An 18,114-nucleotide genomic window follows, 5' to 3' on the forward strand; every position below is an offset into this window, starting at 1 on the left:
TTGTTTACAACCTTTAAAAGGGATCGTTCTCACGTGTCTTGCTTCACTCTGTGATTTGTGGTGTCAGTCCAGCTGGCTGCTACTCCTACCCATCAACATGCAGGCAGTGTCTCAAACCGCCTACTTGCACACTTCAAACACTTAGTTGAAGTATTGTATATTGGGCAGATATTGGGACAATACTAACCATGTCGGCACAACGCAAGTAAGCACTCAGGGCACACTACCACTGTTCTGACGTAAGTATGCGGTTTGAGAATCAACCACAGTATCCATAACTTTCTACCCATCGCCATACAGTATATTTGCATGTGACTGGATACACAGTAGACACGTGCTAAACTTGATCACAGCCAGTCGTGACCCAGTGCCTTTTATACAGTAGCCTAGGTTTCTAGGACTAAGAGGGGCTTGCTCTATGTCTTGTTCCTTAACACTTAGAGCTAACAGGCCAATCGACATCAATATATGGCTCTGATCCACAAGTAGTTCTAACACAAGTAGGCTCTAACATCCACAACCACTCATCCTAAAAGGTATCCTCGTGATAGTTTTAGTATTTGGGTGGAGCCTGGTATTATATTGATGTGAAATGGTCTTACTGTGCATTCAGACCGAAACCGTCAAAAGAGTCAAAATCGCTGGTGAAGCTCATAGCCCGACGCTCAACTCAGTTCAGCGCTGAAAGCGTCAAAGCCAAGACGTGAAACATTCGAACCAACCACAAGCAGCAATCCTTCAAGTTTGACATTCTAATTGGTTGACGCCGAACCGTGTCACAGCTAATTACCATAAAGTTAACAATTAACTGAGGCTCAACTTTTTTTTGGCGATCGTGAAGCTCATGAAGCCACGCTCACGAAGCCGGTAACGCCGACTCTCCATAGGAAATGAATGATTTCCGGCGCTCTTGAAGCTTTTGAAGCTTTTGGTGTGAACGCACAGTTACACTCACACATGACCTATTGCATCTTTAGACCAGTCAGACATGGGTGGTGAAGGTTTGGGTGGGTGGCGAGGTACAGCTGCATTTTACCTGGAGGCTAGGGATCATGTGTAGCCAATGTGACACTGTCAAAGAAGGCCCATGTGTATGGCAACAATTCATGGGTTTCTTCCAGTCCCTTTCCACAGGTGTATAAAATCAAACACCTTGATTATGAATGCAGACAGTAGGGTATTTGATTAATGCACCCGTGGAAGGGGACCTTATGAACCCCATGGATACTGTAGCTTTCAACATTCAGTGGGTTTCTCCTGTGTGATAGCATCAGTTTTGCTGAACAATTGTGTTTCTGTTTATCATGTGAATTTACACAGTACATTACAAGGGCAAAATGATCTGTGGATGTGGGTGGGTTTTGTTTATAATAACAGCAAGAACACATGATTTGAAAAAGCTGTCTTCAAGAAAAACATCAACTCCTCTTGACTTATTGATAAAAACATCTATACTCAGCTATGTGTGTGTGTGTGGTTTTTTTTTTAAATAATAATACATTTTTATTTGACTAATTTCATGTGATAAATTAATTCAAAAAGTTGTGTATCAAGGACATTTACAGTACAAATAATATTTACAGCATTTATTGAGCAAGTGTGTGAGTCGGTGTGTGTGTGTGATAGAGAGAGAGAATTTAGTGTGTATCTTTGTGTCATGACCTCTTATTTTTTGTTTAAACATATTACATGAACAAAAGGCAAGAATTAAAGAGACCCTATGCAACTTTTTCATAGTCATAAAATCGCTTAGAAATCGTTGTTTTGCTTGACTGACCAGTTTTATCGAAAACAGTCACATTTCCTCCCGCCCCTAGTGTCCCTCTCCGCTATTACAACCTTGCAACTTTCTGATAAACGATCGTTTGCTGTTTACATCTGAAAGTCAGAGACGCGAAAGGAACAAGAAGAACCACGCTTGCAATTTATATATTTATAGCCTATATATGTATAAATATACACGCTAAAGCTGTCGGGGAAGCTCTGCAGAGAAATATGCAAGCATAAAACGAGCGAAAACGAAAAACGAAACCGAAACCAGAGATGAAATCGCCAATCCTGCATTATTCCTCTTTAAAGGAATAGCTTGGTATTTTACGCTATAAGCCTGTTTTCCGAAAACAGACTTAAAGTGTAAAATACCTAATTATTACTTTAATGCACTCATGAACTCCAGTATAACCCAACAACCTGATGCCAGAGCATTATTCTAAACATTCTCATAAATTGGATTAGTCAAACATAATATTAGTTTATTTAATTAGTCGGATAACAGGCTAATTATTGAATAGACATATATATGGTACTTAAGCAATATAGCACGAGTGGGAGTGGGTTGATGCTCGGCCTCCGGCCTCGAGGCTACGGCCGAACAACACCCGTGGGAATATCCAGCAACAACCCACGATCACGAGTGCTATATTGCTTTCATACAACAATTCTACCACTTGTTTTTTGCGCTAATTTCCCATTATAATGTAAACGTTTAAATCGCTAAAACTGTCTTGTTTGTAGAACTACTTTCTCTCCGCCACAAATTTCCGTTACTAGTTCTAAATGGATGGTTGCTATGGCCAAAGGCCAGTCGTTAGTTCTAAAAGCACATTGCTATGGCCAAAAGCCAGTCGTTTGTTCTATCTCTCTCGTTGTCAAGCAATGTAGCCTAATAAACGTTAGCTCGCATTGCGTCTGGTTAGGACATGCTTTTAGCTTTGAAACATCACTATTTTACTTAGCCTACATGCCATCCACTAATATCCACCTCCGTCATATTCTATGTTCTGAGCATCTGTATATCAGCTTGGATGCAACGTGACAGTTCGTTTTACACTTCACAACTTGACATTGTATTGCGGAGTGATTTATTATTAGCTGTGAAAAGTCCGAGTGGATTATCGTGGGATAGTTCAACTCATGGAACGTCTCTCGGCCAATCAGAAACAAAGAAACAGCTTCATAGAACCCAATTGTAAATTTCCTTTTAAAATACATTTCAAAACAAACTGTAAGACAGTCACTAATTATCCGCAACATAAAGCTAACAAAACACTTCTAATTTATATGTGAGTGTGTGCTAGTTGCTATTTGACCATCATCAGAATGCAACGGCATTGCTCTTCAATATCTGTCTGCAAGCCAACCTTATGATTAATTCGTTTTAAGCTGTATGTCTGCACGTTTTTGGCAAAGCATTCTTGTGGCAAAGTCTCATCAGAAAATCAGAGTTAGCTGGCAAGAAGTCTTTCTTGAAGAAGAAATTTGACTTCTCCACCTTCCTTGCAGGAACACCACACTTACTGTATACCAAACTCACACTCACACCCACTCACGCACACATACTGTACACACACACACACACACACACACACACACACACACACACACACACACACACACACACACACACACACACACACACACACACACATTCACAGTCTTCCTCACTCTCTTAAGTGGCTGGGCAGGGAAAGTCGACAGGCACGAACTTCAGTAGTAGGACCCGGCATCTCTCCCATGTTCTCCCAGCACTCTGTGACAGGGTCATAGCGATGAATGAGATTGCAATCGCTATAGTCCATCTGACTGTACCCCCCTAGGATGTAGACCTTGTCCTCCAGAACGGCTGAAGCTGCCCCAACGTGCGGTGTGGCCACTGGGGGAATACTGCTCCAGAAGTCCGACTCCGGACTGTAGACTTGGCATGACAGGTCGTCCAAGGTGCTGCTGTCGCACAGTCCACCGACAACATACAAATGATCACCCACACACTCCATCCGGTGCTGAGCCCGACTGTGGGGCATGTCGGCCAGGTAGGTGGTTCCTCTCTCGGGATGGTAGCGGAACATGGACACCAAACACTGGTACTCACAGTTGTAGCCTCCCGAGACGTAGATATCTCCATTCCACACCAAGGCAGCGTGGCTACTCATGGGCTGGTCCAGAGGGTGGACAAAACTACAAAGATCAAAAGAGTTCTCACATTTTACTCAATACAGCGCCAGGTACTCAGTGTCATTGCAGGAGACAGCCCATCTCTGGCTGGTTATCATGAAAACAGAACACCAGCGATTTTGACAATACGTCAAACTGACCATTTCTCCATATACAGTATATACTATATAGCATATTATGCACCCAATTACCTCCAGGAGTCTGTGTTAGGACAGTATCGTTCCACACTGTCCACACTGATGTTTAATCTGTCACCCCCCATGACGTAAATCATTCCCTTGAGCACCACCATAGAGAACTGTCCCCTTTCCACCTGCATGTCTGCAAGTCTTTTCCAGGTGTTGTCAAAAGGGTCATACCTGAGGAGAAAACAAAGTGCAATTCACATCAATGTTTTTAACTTGTGAATGTGATCATGTACATCCAAGGTCATAGGTTCATTCAAGGATTCTCACTGATTGTATATACTTTACTGACATATACAGTATATTTCTCTTTCATTATTAATTGTATCCACTTTTGTTCATGCTATTGTTTGTTTTATTTTGGGCTTCAGAAAAAGCACTTGCATTTTCTGCATGAAAAGCGTGTTACAAATTAAGTTATTATATAAGGACTAATTTGATTAACCTACCTGAACATGGATTTCATAATGTCCATTTCGCCATAGAAATGGCGGCCACCACACACATACAGCTTGTCTTCCAAAACAGCGACTTCATGACAGAACCTTGGTGTCTCCGGTATCTCTCCCAGAAACCTCCACTCCACCTGTTTGATGATACCTGTGTGGTTGCGGAGGGCGTTGCTGTACCACAGCTCTCGGCTGGCTTTGCGGTTCCCCATGTCGGACGTGATTCCATCTCCTCCTACCAGAACTAAATTGTCCTTAGGCAAATAGTCCCTGAACTCAGATTCTTTATCTATCTCTTGTGAACAGAATTCTTCAAGCATGGTCTCATACAGGTTTCGCATGCTTTGTTGGGAGCACCGGGCAATAGATTTTGCTTCGCTGAATTCCTTGAAAGTCAAAAGAGGAAACTTGATCATATTGATCAGGTCACTGGCTAGTCTCACTCTCTGGTTAGGGTTCGCACTGATCCAGGACATGACTGCTCGCAAGACAACAATCTCAGAGGGAACACACAGAGCATTACTCTCCAGATACCTAAGCAGCTTGTCTTTGGGCAGGTGCTGGAATTTGGGGCTTGTGGACACATCTTGAAAATGCCTGAGGACAAAGTCATCAGCAAACTGTAGTAAGTCCCACATTCCATAGGCTTCGGCAAAGGAGGCCACATCGAGGCAAGAGTGTGCATCTATTTCCTGTTGGAGGAAGTCAAGGCAAAGGGAAAGTGCAGGCTCGACTTGGAACTGCAAGGCAGCACAAACGAGATCAAACACCCAGCCCCAGCTAAGCTCCAGAGATCCACTGTAAAAGCAATGGAGGAAAGCATCCAGCTCTTCGTCGCCCAAGGAGTGGAGTGCCACGATCCACTGCCGTGTCTCCCTCATGCCACTGGTGAACATGGCACGGAAGTAGTCACTGCTGGCAGCAAGGACCACTCGGTGAGCTAGAAGAAGGTGATATAAATAAGTGTGTACCACTGCTTGGTCAAATTTCCTATTGTGATGCGCTATTTGGAACGTGCATTATTTTTCGATATACCGCACGGCTATGAAGTAGTTCCCTTCTTTTGGTCTTATTACACTTGAATATTAATTCGCCAATGTGAATGTAACGGTAAAAACAGCAACGTTGTATCTAAGACAGCGGCAATATAAACGAAAATGATAGTAGCAGTGGTATAAGCGGGATAATCAACTCCGCGCCCTGTGCGTTTATAGGAAAATAATGCACTTATCGCCTGCGACGTCGGGTCCTTATTACCACTTCGAACGTGCATTATTTTCCTATAAATGCACGGCGCGTCGTTGATTATCCCTTACGTGTAGCTGTGTCATGAGCAAAAATCCTTCCCAATCCCAACACCCAAGGAAACATGCGAGGGACAGGGTTTAAGCATCCTTGATACCGCACCCAACACACATTTGTTGGAAAGTAAAGGTAGCATGTTTTTACATGTACATTTATGCTAATTCAATTGGGATTAGCATTCTGTAGCCTAGCCTATAGCAATAGAATTAGCACATAATGCTACCATTGCTGACATGATAAGAAGACTGAAGTAATTTGAAGTGTAATTTCAGTCATATTATGCAGGATAATAAATAACTCTCAATGCATGTTTTGTAGGTATTTAGTGGTACGTACACTATCCATCACTTCTGATGACATACCTTCAATCATACAAAGGAGGGTATCACTGTGTTTTCCACAAACCCAGATCATTCACCAAGTGCATTAGGCTAATGCTCTGGGAAGCCTATGAATATGAGCAGCTTTTCCAACATACAATTGACAATTACAGTATACACACTGAGGAAGGCAGAGCGCCGAAACGCGTCTGTGTGAATAAATGATTGTTTATGCATAGTGCGGCCTATCTCTTGTTTCCATGATAGCCTATACTTTGGTCAGCACTCTAAAAAAGTTATAAGTCTTGAGTGAAGCCTGCTCCTACCTTTATGAACAATTACAGTATTGAAATACAGAAGAGAGTTATCTTGGCAAGTTTAATTAGTGCCACTAATGCTATTTAGTGGCCTACTAAAATTGGTCACAATCCAGTAATGCGTTTTTGAATATAAAAACACCATCAACCGTAGGATTATGTTTGTTGACTTACCATGAAACAGTCGCTCATCTGCCTGCAGCACAATATCACAGCCAGCTTTCTCCACCCACAGATCTCTAATGGACTGCAAAGTAATCTCCAGCTCTTCTGCAGCAGATAGGCTATTTGTCTCCTTCTCTCCATTCTTTTCAGTTACTTTTACCTTCTTGTCCTCCTCCTCTTTCTCCCTCTTGTCCTTCTCATCTTCCTCATTTTTCAGTTTGCAGAGGTCCAAAACTCTTTGTGCTCCCAGTGCAAGGGCTGCAGTCTGTATGTAATCGATTGTGTCTTTGCAAAGAGTAGGAATGTTTCCTGTGTAAGCAAACTCTAGCACGGCTGCAAGACCCAAATGGGTCACATCGGGGCCTAAACACACGAGAATGTCTGAATGACTCCATTTCGACTTCATTCTCAGCTTCTGCTGGATGAGGGAGCTCACGGCGGCTACGACAGGGGAGTGGGCATGGAGACTCTGCCCATCCTGAGTGCTCAGAGTCAGGTCAGTGAACAAGGAGGAGTGCCTGAAACTCTCCAGATTCTGAAACACTTTGGTTGGGTAAGCGAAACAGTGGTAGAGCGTCTTGTCGTCTTTGTCATCATCCTCGTAATCTACATACTCTTCATCATCCCAGTCATCAAATGCCTCTTCATCAGCAGAGTCACCGCCTTCTGTCTGACGTTCTCCTTCCTCTTCTCCCTCCAGCATAGCAAACTCTCTGTCGTCCCTAAAGCCCGGTATTGCATCAATACTTGTTGCCTTGCCAACATGTCCATCAACACAACTTGTTTTGTCCACAAGAATCAGACCACCCTCATCACCATGGTCATTCCCATTGTCATCAACATTACTGTCATTATCTTCTTCATCTTCATTGTGAGAATCCACAAGTTCATCCTGATCCATGTCCTCCTCTGTCTCCTCCCTTCGTCCCTCCTGGTCACTTTGAGCCCACCCCTCCTCGCCGCTCTCACTCGTCTCACTCACCCTCCTGGTGTCTCTACTCAGCTCTCTTTGATCCCACAATGGATTGCCCCAGTCATTCAGACTGCTCAGAGCCAGGAAACATGTCATTCGTTGGTCAAGTTCAAAAATGCCCTGTCCCCAGAGTTTTCCTCTCCTCAGAAATGGTCCTTTCTAGGCTATGCAGCAAAATGATAACCCGCTTAGAGAAGGTGTGTGTGTGATGTTGTTTGAGTCTCTCACACCCTCCTGTGTGCTGCTACTGTACTTAGGTTCTGCCTAGACTTATTGAAATGATCACTATTCATATCACTATTTATAATCCTCAGAACTGGCTAGTATCACTAAGCGGTCAATCTGATTCCCTGTCCAGGATCAGATATCTTCTCCACAATCCTCAGTCAAGAGGAGACATCTACTGTATGTGGGTCAGACAGTGACGGGAGCCAGCTAGGAAAACATTTAACATGTCACAGGATTTGTTTTTAACATAGTGTAACAATTAACAGTATACAGGAATAAACAGAGTAAATAACTGCATGTGCACACACCTACAAACATACACAACAAAACTAAAAAAAGCTTACTGTGTATATTGTAATAAGTCCAAACTAGCCAACTGTGTGTGTGTGTGTGTGTGTGTGTGTGTGTGTGTGTGTCGGTTTATGGAGTGTAGGCTGTCACCTATCTATCCTGCAAACTATGGTTTAGTCTCCCGTAAAACCATGTCCGTTTCGAGATTAGAGTAACACAAACTAAATGCGTCCTCTAGTGGGTGATTTGAATTTCCTTGAAGACAGTAATTGAGATCAAGGTAAAATGTAGCAGCAGGTTAAACCACAGGTACATATGACACAGCAATGGAGCTTAAGTCGTCACGTGACTTTGTGCGTCACCAGCGAGTTTAAAGCCGTATTAAACTCGAAACTAGCGACAGAGCAATTGCCCCAATACTTTCACATGTATGTTTGAAGTACCCTCCAAGAACTCCCATCTTTCCATAGAGAGATGCATGCCCCTATTTATGACCCAATGACCTGATGGGAAAAAAAAACACAATAAATACACACAAACACACACACACACACACAAAAAAACTACACTAGATGGGTGTACTTTTGTTTTTATTCCAATATGGACCAAGGAAATCAATCAACAAATAACAATATACAGTATATACAAAACTGAACTGAACAAATGAACAAATATGTGCATATGCATATACCCACAAACATCCATCCACAGAAACTACTCTCGTACATGCACGACAATTAAAACAGAGGTGCCCTTGAGCAAGGCACCTAACCCCTCACTACTCCAGGTTAGTGTGTGCTTCATCTCACTTTGTGTTCACTAATTCACGGATTGGGATAAATGCAGAAACCGAATTTCCATCACGGGATCAAAAAACTTACTTACACTTATTTCGTGAACATTTTTGTAAAATCTAACAAATACAGTATGCACTCATTTTTTACATTTCCAAAATGAAAAACGTAGTATGTGACAATATGAAGGTTAAGTGTTTGTGCATGCGTAACTCAAATCTATGGACTCACGTTTGGCAGTGACCCTACCAAGGTAGTTGCTACCATAGTAGTTAGCGACTATGATTTTAGGAAACCGACCCGTCTGTCACTGTTATCCACACCCTATGAACATCATATTCGAGGAGACATACTATTTGCAAAGGAACATCCTTAAAAGAAGACAAGTAGAGAGTGTTGTCTAAACATTTGTTGAACAGACAAAATGTTGAACAAATTATTATTGAGGATAACTTTGGTTTATCAACATTGACTCTTTTTCACCGTTAAAATAATCCATCGATCCAGCTAATCTTTCTCTATCGATAAGTGATTGAGCTAGGCCAGTTTACCAGCAACATGTCTGACAGAACACTTTTTAAAGACAACAATTAAATTGAAAGGAAAAGGCCTATACTGAATAGAATAGAATAGAATATATACTTTTTTGATCCCGTGAGGGAAATTCAGTTCTCTGCATTTAACCCAATTTAACCGAATTAGTGAACACACAGTGAGGTGAATCACACAACCCAGAGCAGTGAGCTGCCTGCTCAACCAGCGGCGCTCGGGGAGCAGTGAGGGGTTAGGTGCCTTGCTCAAGGGCACTTCAGCTGTGGTGGACTGGTCGGGGATCGAACCGGCAACCCTCCGGTTACAAGCCCGATGCGCTAACCAGTACACCACGGCTGCCCCAACTGTGAACTGTTCCTTCACCCATACAATGAAATAGTAAAATCGATAGAATTTAAGTATAAGACGTGGGTATACATGCAGTTATGTGTCACAAATTCTCCATGGAAGATTCTATGTGCAGTTTAGTGTCACAGATTCCCCATGCAACATTGTACGTGTAGTAGCTTGAAAAAGTCATATTTGTTTGTGCAAATGTGTGTAACTCCAACCAAAACAAAGGTCCAGTTACTCCGGTCGTCTATGAGTGATTTAGCACAAGTTTCTTCGTGCACTTTTCCGGCCGCAGCCTCACCCAGGCATCTGCTCATTGAGGCCCGGGGGTCATCCAAACCAACCAAAGCACTTAGGCACTTGGTACTTAGGGTATTGGTCTCATTTCTACATGAGTGTGCGCTTGTTTCTCCATCCTCAGTTAAATACCAGCTTGCAAGCTAATCTAATGATTAATTCGCATAATTGTGTCATCTGTGTGTCTGCATGTTTTTAGCATTCTTGTGGCAAAGTCTCAGAATCAGCGTTCAGAGGATTAAAGTTAGGGCAAGAAGTCTTTAAACACTTCAGAAGAATTTGAACCTCTCCGCTTTGCTTGCATGCTCCGATCGCCACATACATACTGTACCAAACACATACACACTCTCACACACACACACACACACACACACACACACCAGTCTTCCTCATTCCATAAAGTGTTCGGGTAGGCAAAGTTGGCAGGCACGGATGTCACTTATAGGACCCGGCATCTCTCCCATGTTCTCCCAGCACTCGGTGACAGGGTCATAGCGATGGATGAAATTGCACTCGCTATAGTCTGCCTGGCTGTACCCCCCTAGGATGTAGACCTTGTCCTCCAGAACGGCTGCGGCCGCCCCAACGTGCGGCGTGGGCACGGGGGCAATACTGTACCAGAAGTCCGACTCCGGGCTGTAGACTTGGCACGACAGGTCGTCGATGTAGCCGCCGCGGCCGTCGCTGCACACCCCACCAACGATGTACAAGTGATCATCCACACACTCCATCCGCTGCTGTGCCCTACTGTGGGGCATGTCGGCCAGGTAGGTGGTTCCTCTCTCGGGATGGTAGCGGAACATGGACACCAAACACTGGTACTCACAGTTGTAGCCTCCCGAGACGTAGATATCTCCTCTCCACACCAAGGCAGCGTGGCTACTCATGGGCTGGTCCAGAGGGCGGACAAAACTACAAAGATCAAAAGAGATTTCACATTGTACTCAATACAGCACCAGGTAGGCTACACATGGCATTACAGGAGACAGCCCGTCTCATGAAACAGAACAAAGGCATTATTAAAATTGCGTTAAAATGGTTATTTCTCCACTTAAATAGTATAATATACACCCAAATACCTCCATGAGTTTGTTTTGGGATAGTATCATTCCACATGATGTTTAACGCTCTTTCACCCCCACCCCCCATGCCCCCATGACGTAAATCATTTCCTCATATCAAAAGTACCACGTGAGATAAAAAAAAAATCCTTGTGAGGAAATTGTTTTATTTCATACGCAGAGATATTAACTGCTCACGCAAGTCAATATTGACAGTCTGGGCGAGGGAACCAAAGATGCACTGGCCCTTATCATTTTTCAACGTGATCAGTTTTGGCTTCCATATCCTGTTTCCATTGCTCTTCATATTTACTTAACCATCTTTGTCTGACAACATTTGTAACATTGCAAATTATTTTTCATTTAAATTTAAAAAGAAATGTGTTAAGTGTAACTGCTAGCAATTTCCCCATTTACTCAACAGTGTTATTAACATGCTTCCCCACCTCTTGGGGGGACAGAGTCATAGTTATTTCTCCACATATGTACACAATACATTACACACCCAATTACCTCCAGGAGTCTGTGTTAGGACAGTACTGTTCCACACTGTCCACATTGAAGGTTGATGCTCTTTCACCCCCCATGACGTAAATCATTCCCTCGAACACCACCATAGAGAACTGGCACCTGCCCACCTTCATGTCTGCAAGTCTCTTCCAGGTGTTATCAAAAGGGTCATACCTAAGGAGAGTACAAAGTGGAATTAACATCAATGTGTTTAACAGATTAGATTGACATTTCATCATAGATTTTATTCTAGAACTATTTTTTGTAGATGTTGTTCTCAAATATACAGAACATGCAGTGCAAGACTTGTGTGGGACATATAATACTGACATATTACACTTTGCATTAGAACTGTTAACGCAACATCTACTAAAATGAAAAAAGGCAAAAAGTACACCAAGGATGTTGAAAATATCAACAATAATAAGTATTGTGTTGTGTAGCTTTGTGTTTAATACTACTGACATAGAGGTATGAATAAGGGCTAATCTACCTGATTAACTTACCTGAACATGGATTTCAAAATGTCGATTTGGCCATAGAAATCACGGCCACCACACACATACAGCTTGTCCTCCAAAACGGCGACTTCATGACAGAACCTTGTTGACTCTGGCATCTCTCCTAGAAACTTCCACTCCACGTCTTTGATGATGCCTGTGTGGTTGCGGAGGGCGTTGCTGAACCACAGATCTTGGCTGGGTTTGCGGCCGCCCATGTCCGTGATTTTGTCCCCTCCTACCAGTACCAAATTGCCCTTAGGGAAGTAGTCCCTGACTTTAGGTTTTTTATCCACCTCTTGATAAAAGAATTCTTCAAACATGGTATGATACAGATTCCTCATGCATATTTGGGGCCACTGGGGAATAGCTTCTGTTTCGTTGAAATCCTCAAGTTCGTCAAAGATCAAAAGAGGAAACTTGATTGTATCAATCAGATCCCTGGCCATTTCCACTCTCTGAAAAGGGTTATCACCAACCCAGGACATCACTGCCCGCAAAACAACCATCTCAGAGGACACACACAGAGCATTACTCTGCATGTATTTAACCAACTGGTATTTGGACAGGTCCAGGAATTTGGGGGTTGTGGACACATATTCAAAATGCCTGACAACATAGTCATCAGCAAACTGTAGTAAGTCCCACATTCCGTAGGCTTTGGCAAAGGAGGCCACATCAAGGCAATTCTGAGCATCTATTTCCTGATGGAGGAAGTCAAGGCAAAGGGAGAGTGCAGGCTCGACTTGGAACTGGAAGGCAGCACAAACGAGATCAAACACCCATCTCCAGCCGAGGACCAGAGATCCACTGTAAAAGCAATGGAGGAAAGCATCCAGCTCTTCGTCACCCAAGGAGTGGAGAGTCACGCCCCACTGCCGTGTCTCCCTCATACCGCTGGTGAACATGCCATAGAAGTAGTCGCTGCTGGCGGCGAGGACCACTCGGTGAGCTACAAGGAGATAGTGTAAAAGTAGGTACACCTTAATAAGGATAAGTATGGCATCATAGGGATTATAATTTTCTAGCTTAGTCCATGGCTATAGAATTAGCACATAATGCTACAATTACTGATTTAATTTAAATGTCATTTCTTGTGAAGTCAGTGCATGACAATACATATTTAGGTATCTAGTTGTATGATATCCTTTACTTACATATGATAGAGCTGTCTTTTCCACTAGCCACTCAGTTAATCCGAGAATTACATTAATGCTCATGTCAGCTTATTGAATAAAAATATTGACAACTTTTCCAACATACATTACTGAACTACAGTACATAAGATGGCTATTTTGGCTAGTCACAGTTAAAGGTTGTTCCTTTTTAATGCAAGACTGTCAAAGCTGTCCAATAGCTATACTGTAGTTTTGAACACAACCCTGTAATACCTTTGTAAATGCTAAACATCATCATCATCATCAACTGTAGGGATACGTTTGTTTATTTACCATGAAATGGTTGCCCATCTGCCTGCAGCACAATATCACAGCCAACTTTCTCCATCCACAGATCTCTAATGGACTGCAAAGTAATCTCCAGCTCTTCTGCAGCAGACAGGCTAGTTGTCTCCTCCTCTGCTTCCATCTCATTCTCTTCCGTCTTCTTGTCCTTGTTCTCTTCATCATCCTCATTTTCCTTTACCTCCTCCCTCTCCTCCTCTTCCTCCTTCTTCTCCTCTTCCTCCTTCTTCTTCTGCTCTTCCTTTTTCTTCTTCTCTTCCTCCTCCTCCCTCTTCCTCCTCTTCTCCTCTTCCTCCTCTTTCAGTTTGCAGAGGTCCAAAACTCTTTGTGCCCCCATGGCATGAGCTGCAGTCTGTATATATTTCACTGTGTCTGTGCAAAGAGTAGGAATGCTTCCTGTGTAAGCAAACTCTAGCACGGCTGCAAGACCCAAATGGGTCACCTCGGGGCCTAAACACACGTGAACGTCTGAATGGCTCCATTCCGACTGCATTCTCAGCTCCTTCTGGATGAGGGAGCTCACGGCGGCTACGACAGGGGAGTGGGCATGGAGACTCTGCCCATCCTGAGTGCTCAGAGTCAGGTCTGTGAGCAAGGAGGAGTGCCTGAAACTCTCCAGATTCTGAAACACTTCGGTTGGGTAACTGTAATGGTGGTACAATGCGGTTTCTTCCTCATCCTCGTCGTCTTCATCATCTTCGTACTCTTCATCTTCATAGTAGTCAAATGCCTCTTCGTCATCTTCCTCACCCTCATCATCAGCTTTATCCTCTCCTGCGTCACTGCCTTCTGTGTTGCGCTCTCCTTTCTCCTCTGGCTCAGGCATAGCAAGCGCTCCATCGGCATCACAACCAGTTATCGCATCAACACTTGTTATCTCATCAATAAAACCACCACTTGCCTCGTCCATGGCATTAAGCGTTTCAATTGGGCTGGTCCTCTCATATGGACCCTCTTCGGAATTCAGACCTTCCTCGGAATTCGGACCTCCCTCATCATCATGACGACGATGATCATCATCATCCTTGCCATCTTCATTAGAAGAGTTCACGAGTTCATCCTGATCCATGTCGTCCTCTGTCTCCTCCCTTCGTCCCTCCTGGTCACTTTGAGCCCACCCCTCCTCGCCGCTCTCACTCGTCTCACTCACCCTCCTGGCGTCTCTACTCTGCTCTCTCTGATCCCACAATGGATTGCCCCAGTCACTCAGACTGCACGGAACAGCCAGCGCCATGTCTTCAGTTGGCCACGTTCAGAAAAGCACTGTCCTCAGCGTTTTTCTTCCCCCTGCAAATGGTCCTTTCTATGGAGCACAGTGTTGGCCCCAGCTTTGAGAAGTAAGTGTTTGTGATGTTGTTTGGGTCTGACCACCTCTCCCGTGTGCTGCTCCTTAGGTTTTACTTAGACTTTGATGACTGAGGCATTTTTTTTTCAAACTCAATACTATTTATAAAACTCGTGGTATCGCTGAGCATTCCAAAAGGATCCATGTCCAAGACCAGAGCGCTATGTGGGTCATGCAATGACTGAAGCCGGCTAAGAGCATATAGCACATGCCACAGCCTGGTTTTTCACACAGTGGACAACAAACAGAGGATTAGTAGTGGTATTCTTGAATATAATTTTCCTTTTGTGACCTCTGAGCAAGGTATGGTAGTGAAAATTTGACAAATTCATTTAAACCGTTAATGTTTAAGTCATACTGTTGTAAGGTTAGAGTATGTTGATATTTTATATAATTAAACGTATAATATAATATAATGTCTAATGTTTATCAGTATCTTCTGAAAGGCTTATGTCAGACAATATAATGTTTTGTTTTTTTTTGCAATTCATTTACGTACAGTAGGCCTGATGTGCTTGGCAAATTGAAATAAAAGTAAACACTCTTCTGTATCAGACAAAGAGTCATCAAGAAAAAAAAAAAAAAAAAAAACCTAAAGGTGTTTATGACACACAAAATAAATGACCTACATCAGCATGATGTGAGTCATAGTCACGGGTGCTATTCTTCTCTTCTCTCTGACATGAGGTGTCCCTCTTTTCTGTATGTTCTATGGCAATTATTTTTTGTGATTAACTTTTCATTGAAAGTTTCACAACATAAACAAAGCTACAATAACACACAAACAGTAAAATCTAAGTCAAAATAAACTTCACTCATTGAACATTTTTTACCATAGTAACCTTCTACCAAACAGACTCTCTCTCTCTGTCTATCCCCCCCTCTCTCTCTCTCTCTCTCTCTCTCTCTCTCTCTCTTTCTCTCCCCTCTGTCATTCATGTCTCTTTTTGTCTGTTCCTCTCATTATCCAAGCTATCTCCAATAGAGCTGCACAAAGCCCTCAACATGGTAGGTAGGTAGATATCTCCCCGTGTGCTTAAATGCTTTTGTCCCATTTCTAAAAAATAAAATAATAAAAATGTCCATTCAGCTCAGGGTCCTTTACAGCAGAACATCCCTCAAGTGTCTATCTATGCACATGCGATAATAATCATTCTGTTTTGCTTCTCTAGCTGACGCAGTACACTACTTGTGCAATAGCTGTCCTGCACTGTGATATCATCAAGCCTGATCTCTGAAGTACCCTCCAAGCACCCCCATCTTTCCATGCCTCTATTTATGATTCAGTGAGGGGGTGCGGGTGGGAAAGAGAGCAAACTAGACTAGATGGGTGTACTTTTGGTTTTATTCCAACTTGGACCAAGAAAATCAATCAACAACACAACAATATACAGTAAACAGAAGCAATAAATGAACAAATAAATACATAAATATGTGCATATTTGCACACACCCACAAACATACACATACATAATCTCTTACACATACAGTACTAATCTCTTACACATACAGTACATACACACAGACTATTCAAATCAAGAAAAGGGTTAAGCCTGATAACTGTCCAATTAAGTGTCATAATAAAATTGAAATCTTTCTTTCATTTCTGCTGGTTTTATTTTCAAGACACGTACATTGCCACACTTTCAGAAAAGAAGGAACATACATTTTTTTCTTGTTGGTGGTAAACCTTGTTTATCTGACATTTACACGTTAGTACAAAGAGCATCACAACTGCATACACTCTATGAGGCTCTGGATAGCAGGTGGTTGGACCTGCACAAAGCTGACAGCACTCAAGAGTGTAAGTCTATGGCGCCACCTCTGTTATTTGTGGTTTATACTCTTCTTAATCTCTATTTATATATATATATATTTTAAATGTTTCATCTAAATCTTGTTTCAAAGGCCAGCATATTTTATTATCTCTACTTGAAGGGACTAGGTTAGTCATTAACATGTAGTCTTATGCATCTTCTGTCATTCTAATAAAAGACCTTGATCATGCTCCATGATCATGCTCATCTGCAAATATGTGTGAAACATTTTATGGCAATTTACTCAAGTTCACGTAATAACAAATATTAGAGCTACCAACATCTTTCATAGCAGAATCCTTATCATAACTGTTATTCCCAAATTAGAATACCGAGTAACTCCACTAAGTAAATCAAAGCAACGTTGAGCATATTTCTGGCACAGATGTCAAACTGAGAAGTCTTGTCTTCCTCTCACTTTAGACATTAAGAGGACTGGCATCATCACTGTGCTATATAGCATATTATTGTGAGGGTTCACAAAGGCTTAGTTCTAGTCTTTTTGTTTAACATTCCATGCCAACATCTCTGAGAGAGCCACTGGATTCAGACTAGGTGTACAAAGAACATATTCAAGTACTGCATTCATGCTGTGGTATTAAGCTTTCAATCATCAACCTTTCAGTCTTTCTCACTCTTATCCAACCCCTACAGACATAACACACAAAGAGACATCATTATTTTCAAGGGAACGATCCTTAAAAGGAGACAAGTAGCGAGAGTTGTCAAATAGCTTTGTTGAACAGATAGAACATTAAACACATTCCTGGGGATAACTTTGGTTTATCAACACAGACTTCTTTTCACATTTCAGATTAATCCATTTTTTTTGTCTCTAACATAGATAAGTATTTGCGCTAGGCCAACGGTTTACCAGCAACATGTCTCACAGAACAGTTTTAAAGACCAAAACTAAAGGTCTGAAATGAAAAGGCCTGTTAGCCTACTGTTTCCTTCACCCATGCATTGAAACAGCAAATTCCACCTAATTAAAAGTTCAAGAAGTGTTTGGTTGCTAAGGACCTAATGTCTACAGCTTGATTAAATACATGTCTGACATTAAATAGGGCAACCAGGATCCAGAGATCAAGGGACCAGAGGCTGAAGAGATACAGTACATCAGAATGACTCGCTCTACATGAGAAGTCACACATCAGAGACACATAAATGCTATTCATTATGACTGCCACTTCGACTGTGGGCAGTCCCTATCTACTGAGGTAGGGAAGACAGGTTCTAAATGTATTACTGGAGTAAA

At 42.5% G+C, this 18,114-nt stretch overlaps 3 protein-coding genes across 3 annotated transcripts in view; all 3 read right to left on the reverse strand.

Annotated features, from left to right (window-relative positions):
* Nucleotides 1-3,348: 3,348 nt before the first annotated feature.
* Nucleotides 3,349-7,761, reverse strand: LOC134059562 (kelch-like protein 33). The gene is made up of 4 exons (XM_062516005.1): nt 6,702-7,761; nt 4,586-5,525; nt 4,143-4,310; nt 3,349-3,954 (listed from the first exon to the last, which is right to left on the reverse strand). The coding sequence occupies exons 1-4, from the start codon at nt 7,759-7,761 to the stop codon at nt 3,441-3,443; spliced, it is 2,682 nt and encodes an 893-aa protein (XP_062371989.1). The 3' UTR covers nt 3,349-3,440.
* A 1,015-nt stretch (nt 7,762-8,776) lies between these two features.
* Nucleotides 8,777-15,044, reverse strand: LOC134059522 (kelch-like protein 33). Its single transcript, XM_062515965.1, has 4 exons — nt 13,683-15,044; nt 12,238-13,183; nt 11,735-11,905; nt 8,777-11,072 (listed from the first exon to the last, which is right to left on the reverse strand). The coding sequence occupies exons 1-4, from the start codon at nt 14,926-14,928 to the stop codon at nt 10,550-10,552; spliced, it is 2,886 nt and encodes a 961-aa protein (XP_062371949.1). The 5' UTR covers nt 14,929-15,044; the 3' UTR covers nt 8,777-10,549.
* Nucleotides 15,045-16,347: 1,303 nt separating this feature from the next.
* The window catches only part of si:ch211-63p21.1 (uncharacterized), an 8,271-nt gene continuing 6,504 nt past the window's right edge, over nt 16,348-18,114 (reverse strand). The window contains exon 7 of the mRNA XM_062515966.1: nt 16,348-18,114. This exon is cut by the window's right edge and continues 1,741 nt beyond it. The gene's annotated coding sequence lies outside the window, so the exon portion shown is untranslated.

Source organism: Sardina pilchardus, chromosome 16 (assembly GCF_963854185.1).
Source record: "Sardina pilchardus chromosome 16, fSarPil1.1, whole genome shotgun sequence".
Lineage (NCBI taxonomy): Eukaryota > Metazoa > Chordata > Actinopteri > Clupeiformes > Clupeidae > Sardina > Sardina pilchardus.

What these genes read in the sequence shown, in the direction of transcription:
- LOC134059562 (XM_062516005.1), bottom strand. Translation starts at nt 7,761, where the DNA reads ATGACATGTTTCCTGGCTCTGAGCAGTCTGAATGACTGGGGCAATCCA. An exon ending in AGATGAGCGACTGTTTCATG is followed by an intron (nt 5,526 to 6,701) that starts GTAAGTCAACAA and finishes ACCTTCTTCTAG; the next exon opens with CTCACCGAGTGGTCCTTGCT. An exon ending in CCTAACACAGACTCCTGGAG is followed by an intron (nt 3,955 to 4,142) that starts GTAATTGGGTGC and finishes TGATCTTTGTAG; the next exon opens with TTTTGTCCACCCTCTGGACC.
- LOC134059522 (XM_062515965.1), bottom strand. Translation starts at nt 14,928, where the DNA reads ATGGCGCTGGCTGTTCCGTGCAGTCTGAGTGACTGGGGCAATCCATTG. An exon ending in AGATGGGCAACCATTTCATG is followed by an intron (nt 13,184 to 13,682) that starts GTAAATAAACAA and finishes ATCTCCTTGTAG; the next exon opens with CTCACCGAGTGGTCCTCGCC. An exon ending in CCTAACACAGACTCCTGGAG is followed by an intron (nt 11,073 to 11,734) that starts GTAATTGGGTGT and finishes TGATCTTTGTAG; the next exon opens with TTTTGTCCGCCCTCTGGACC.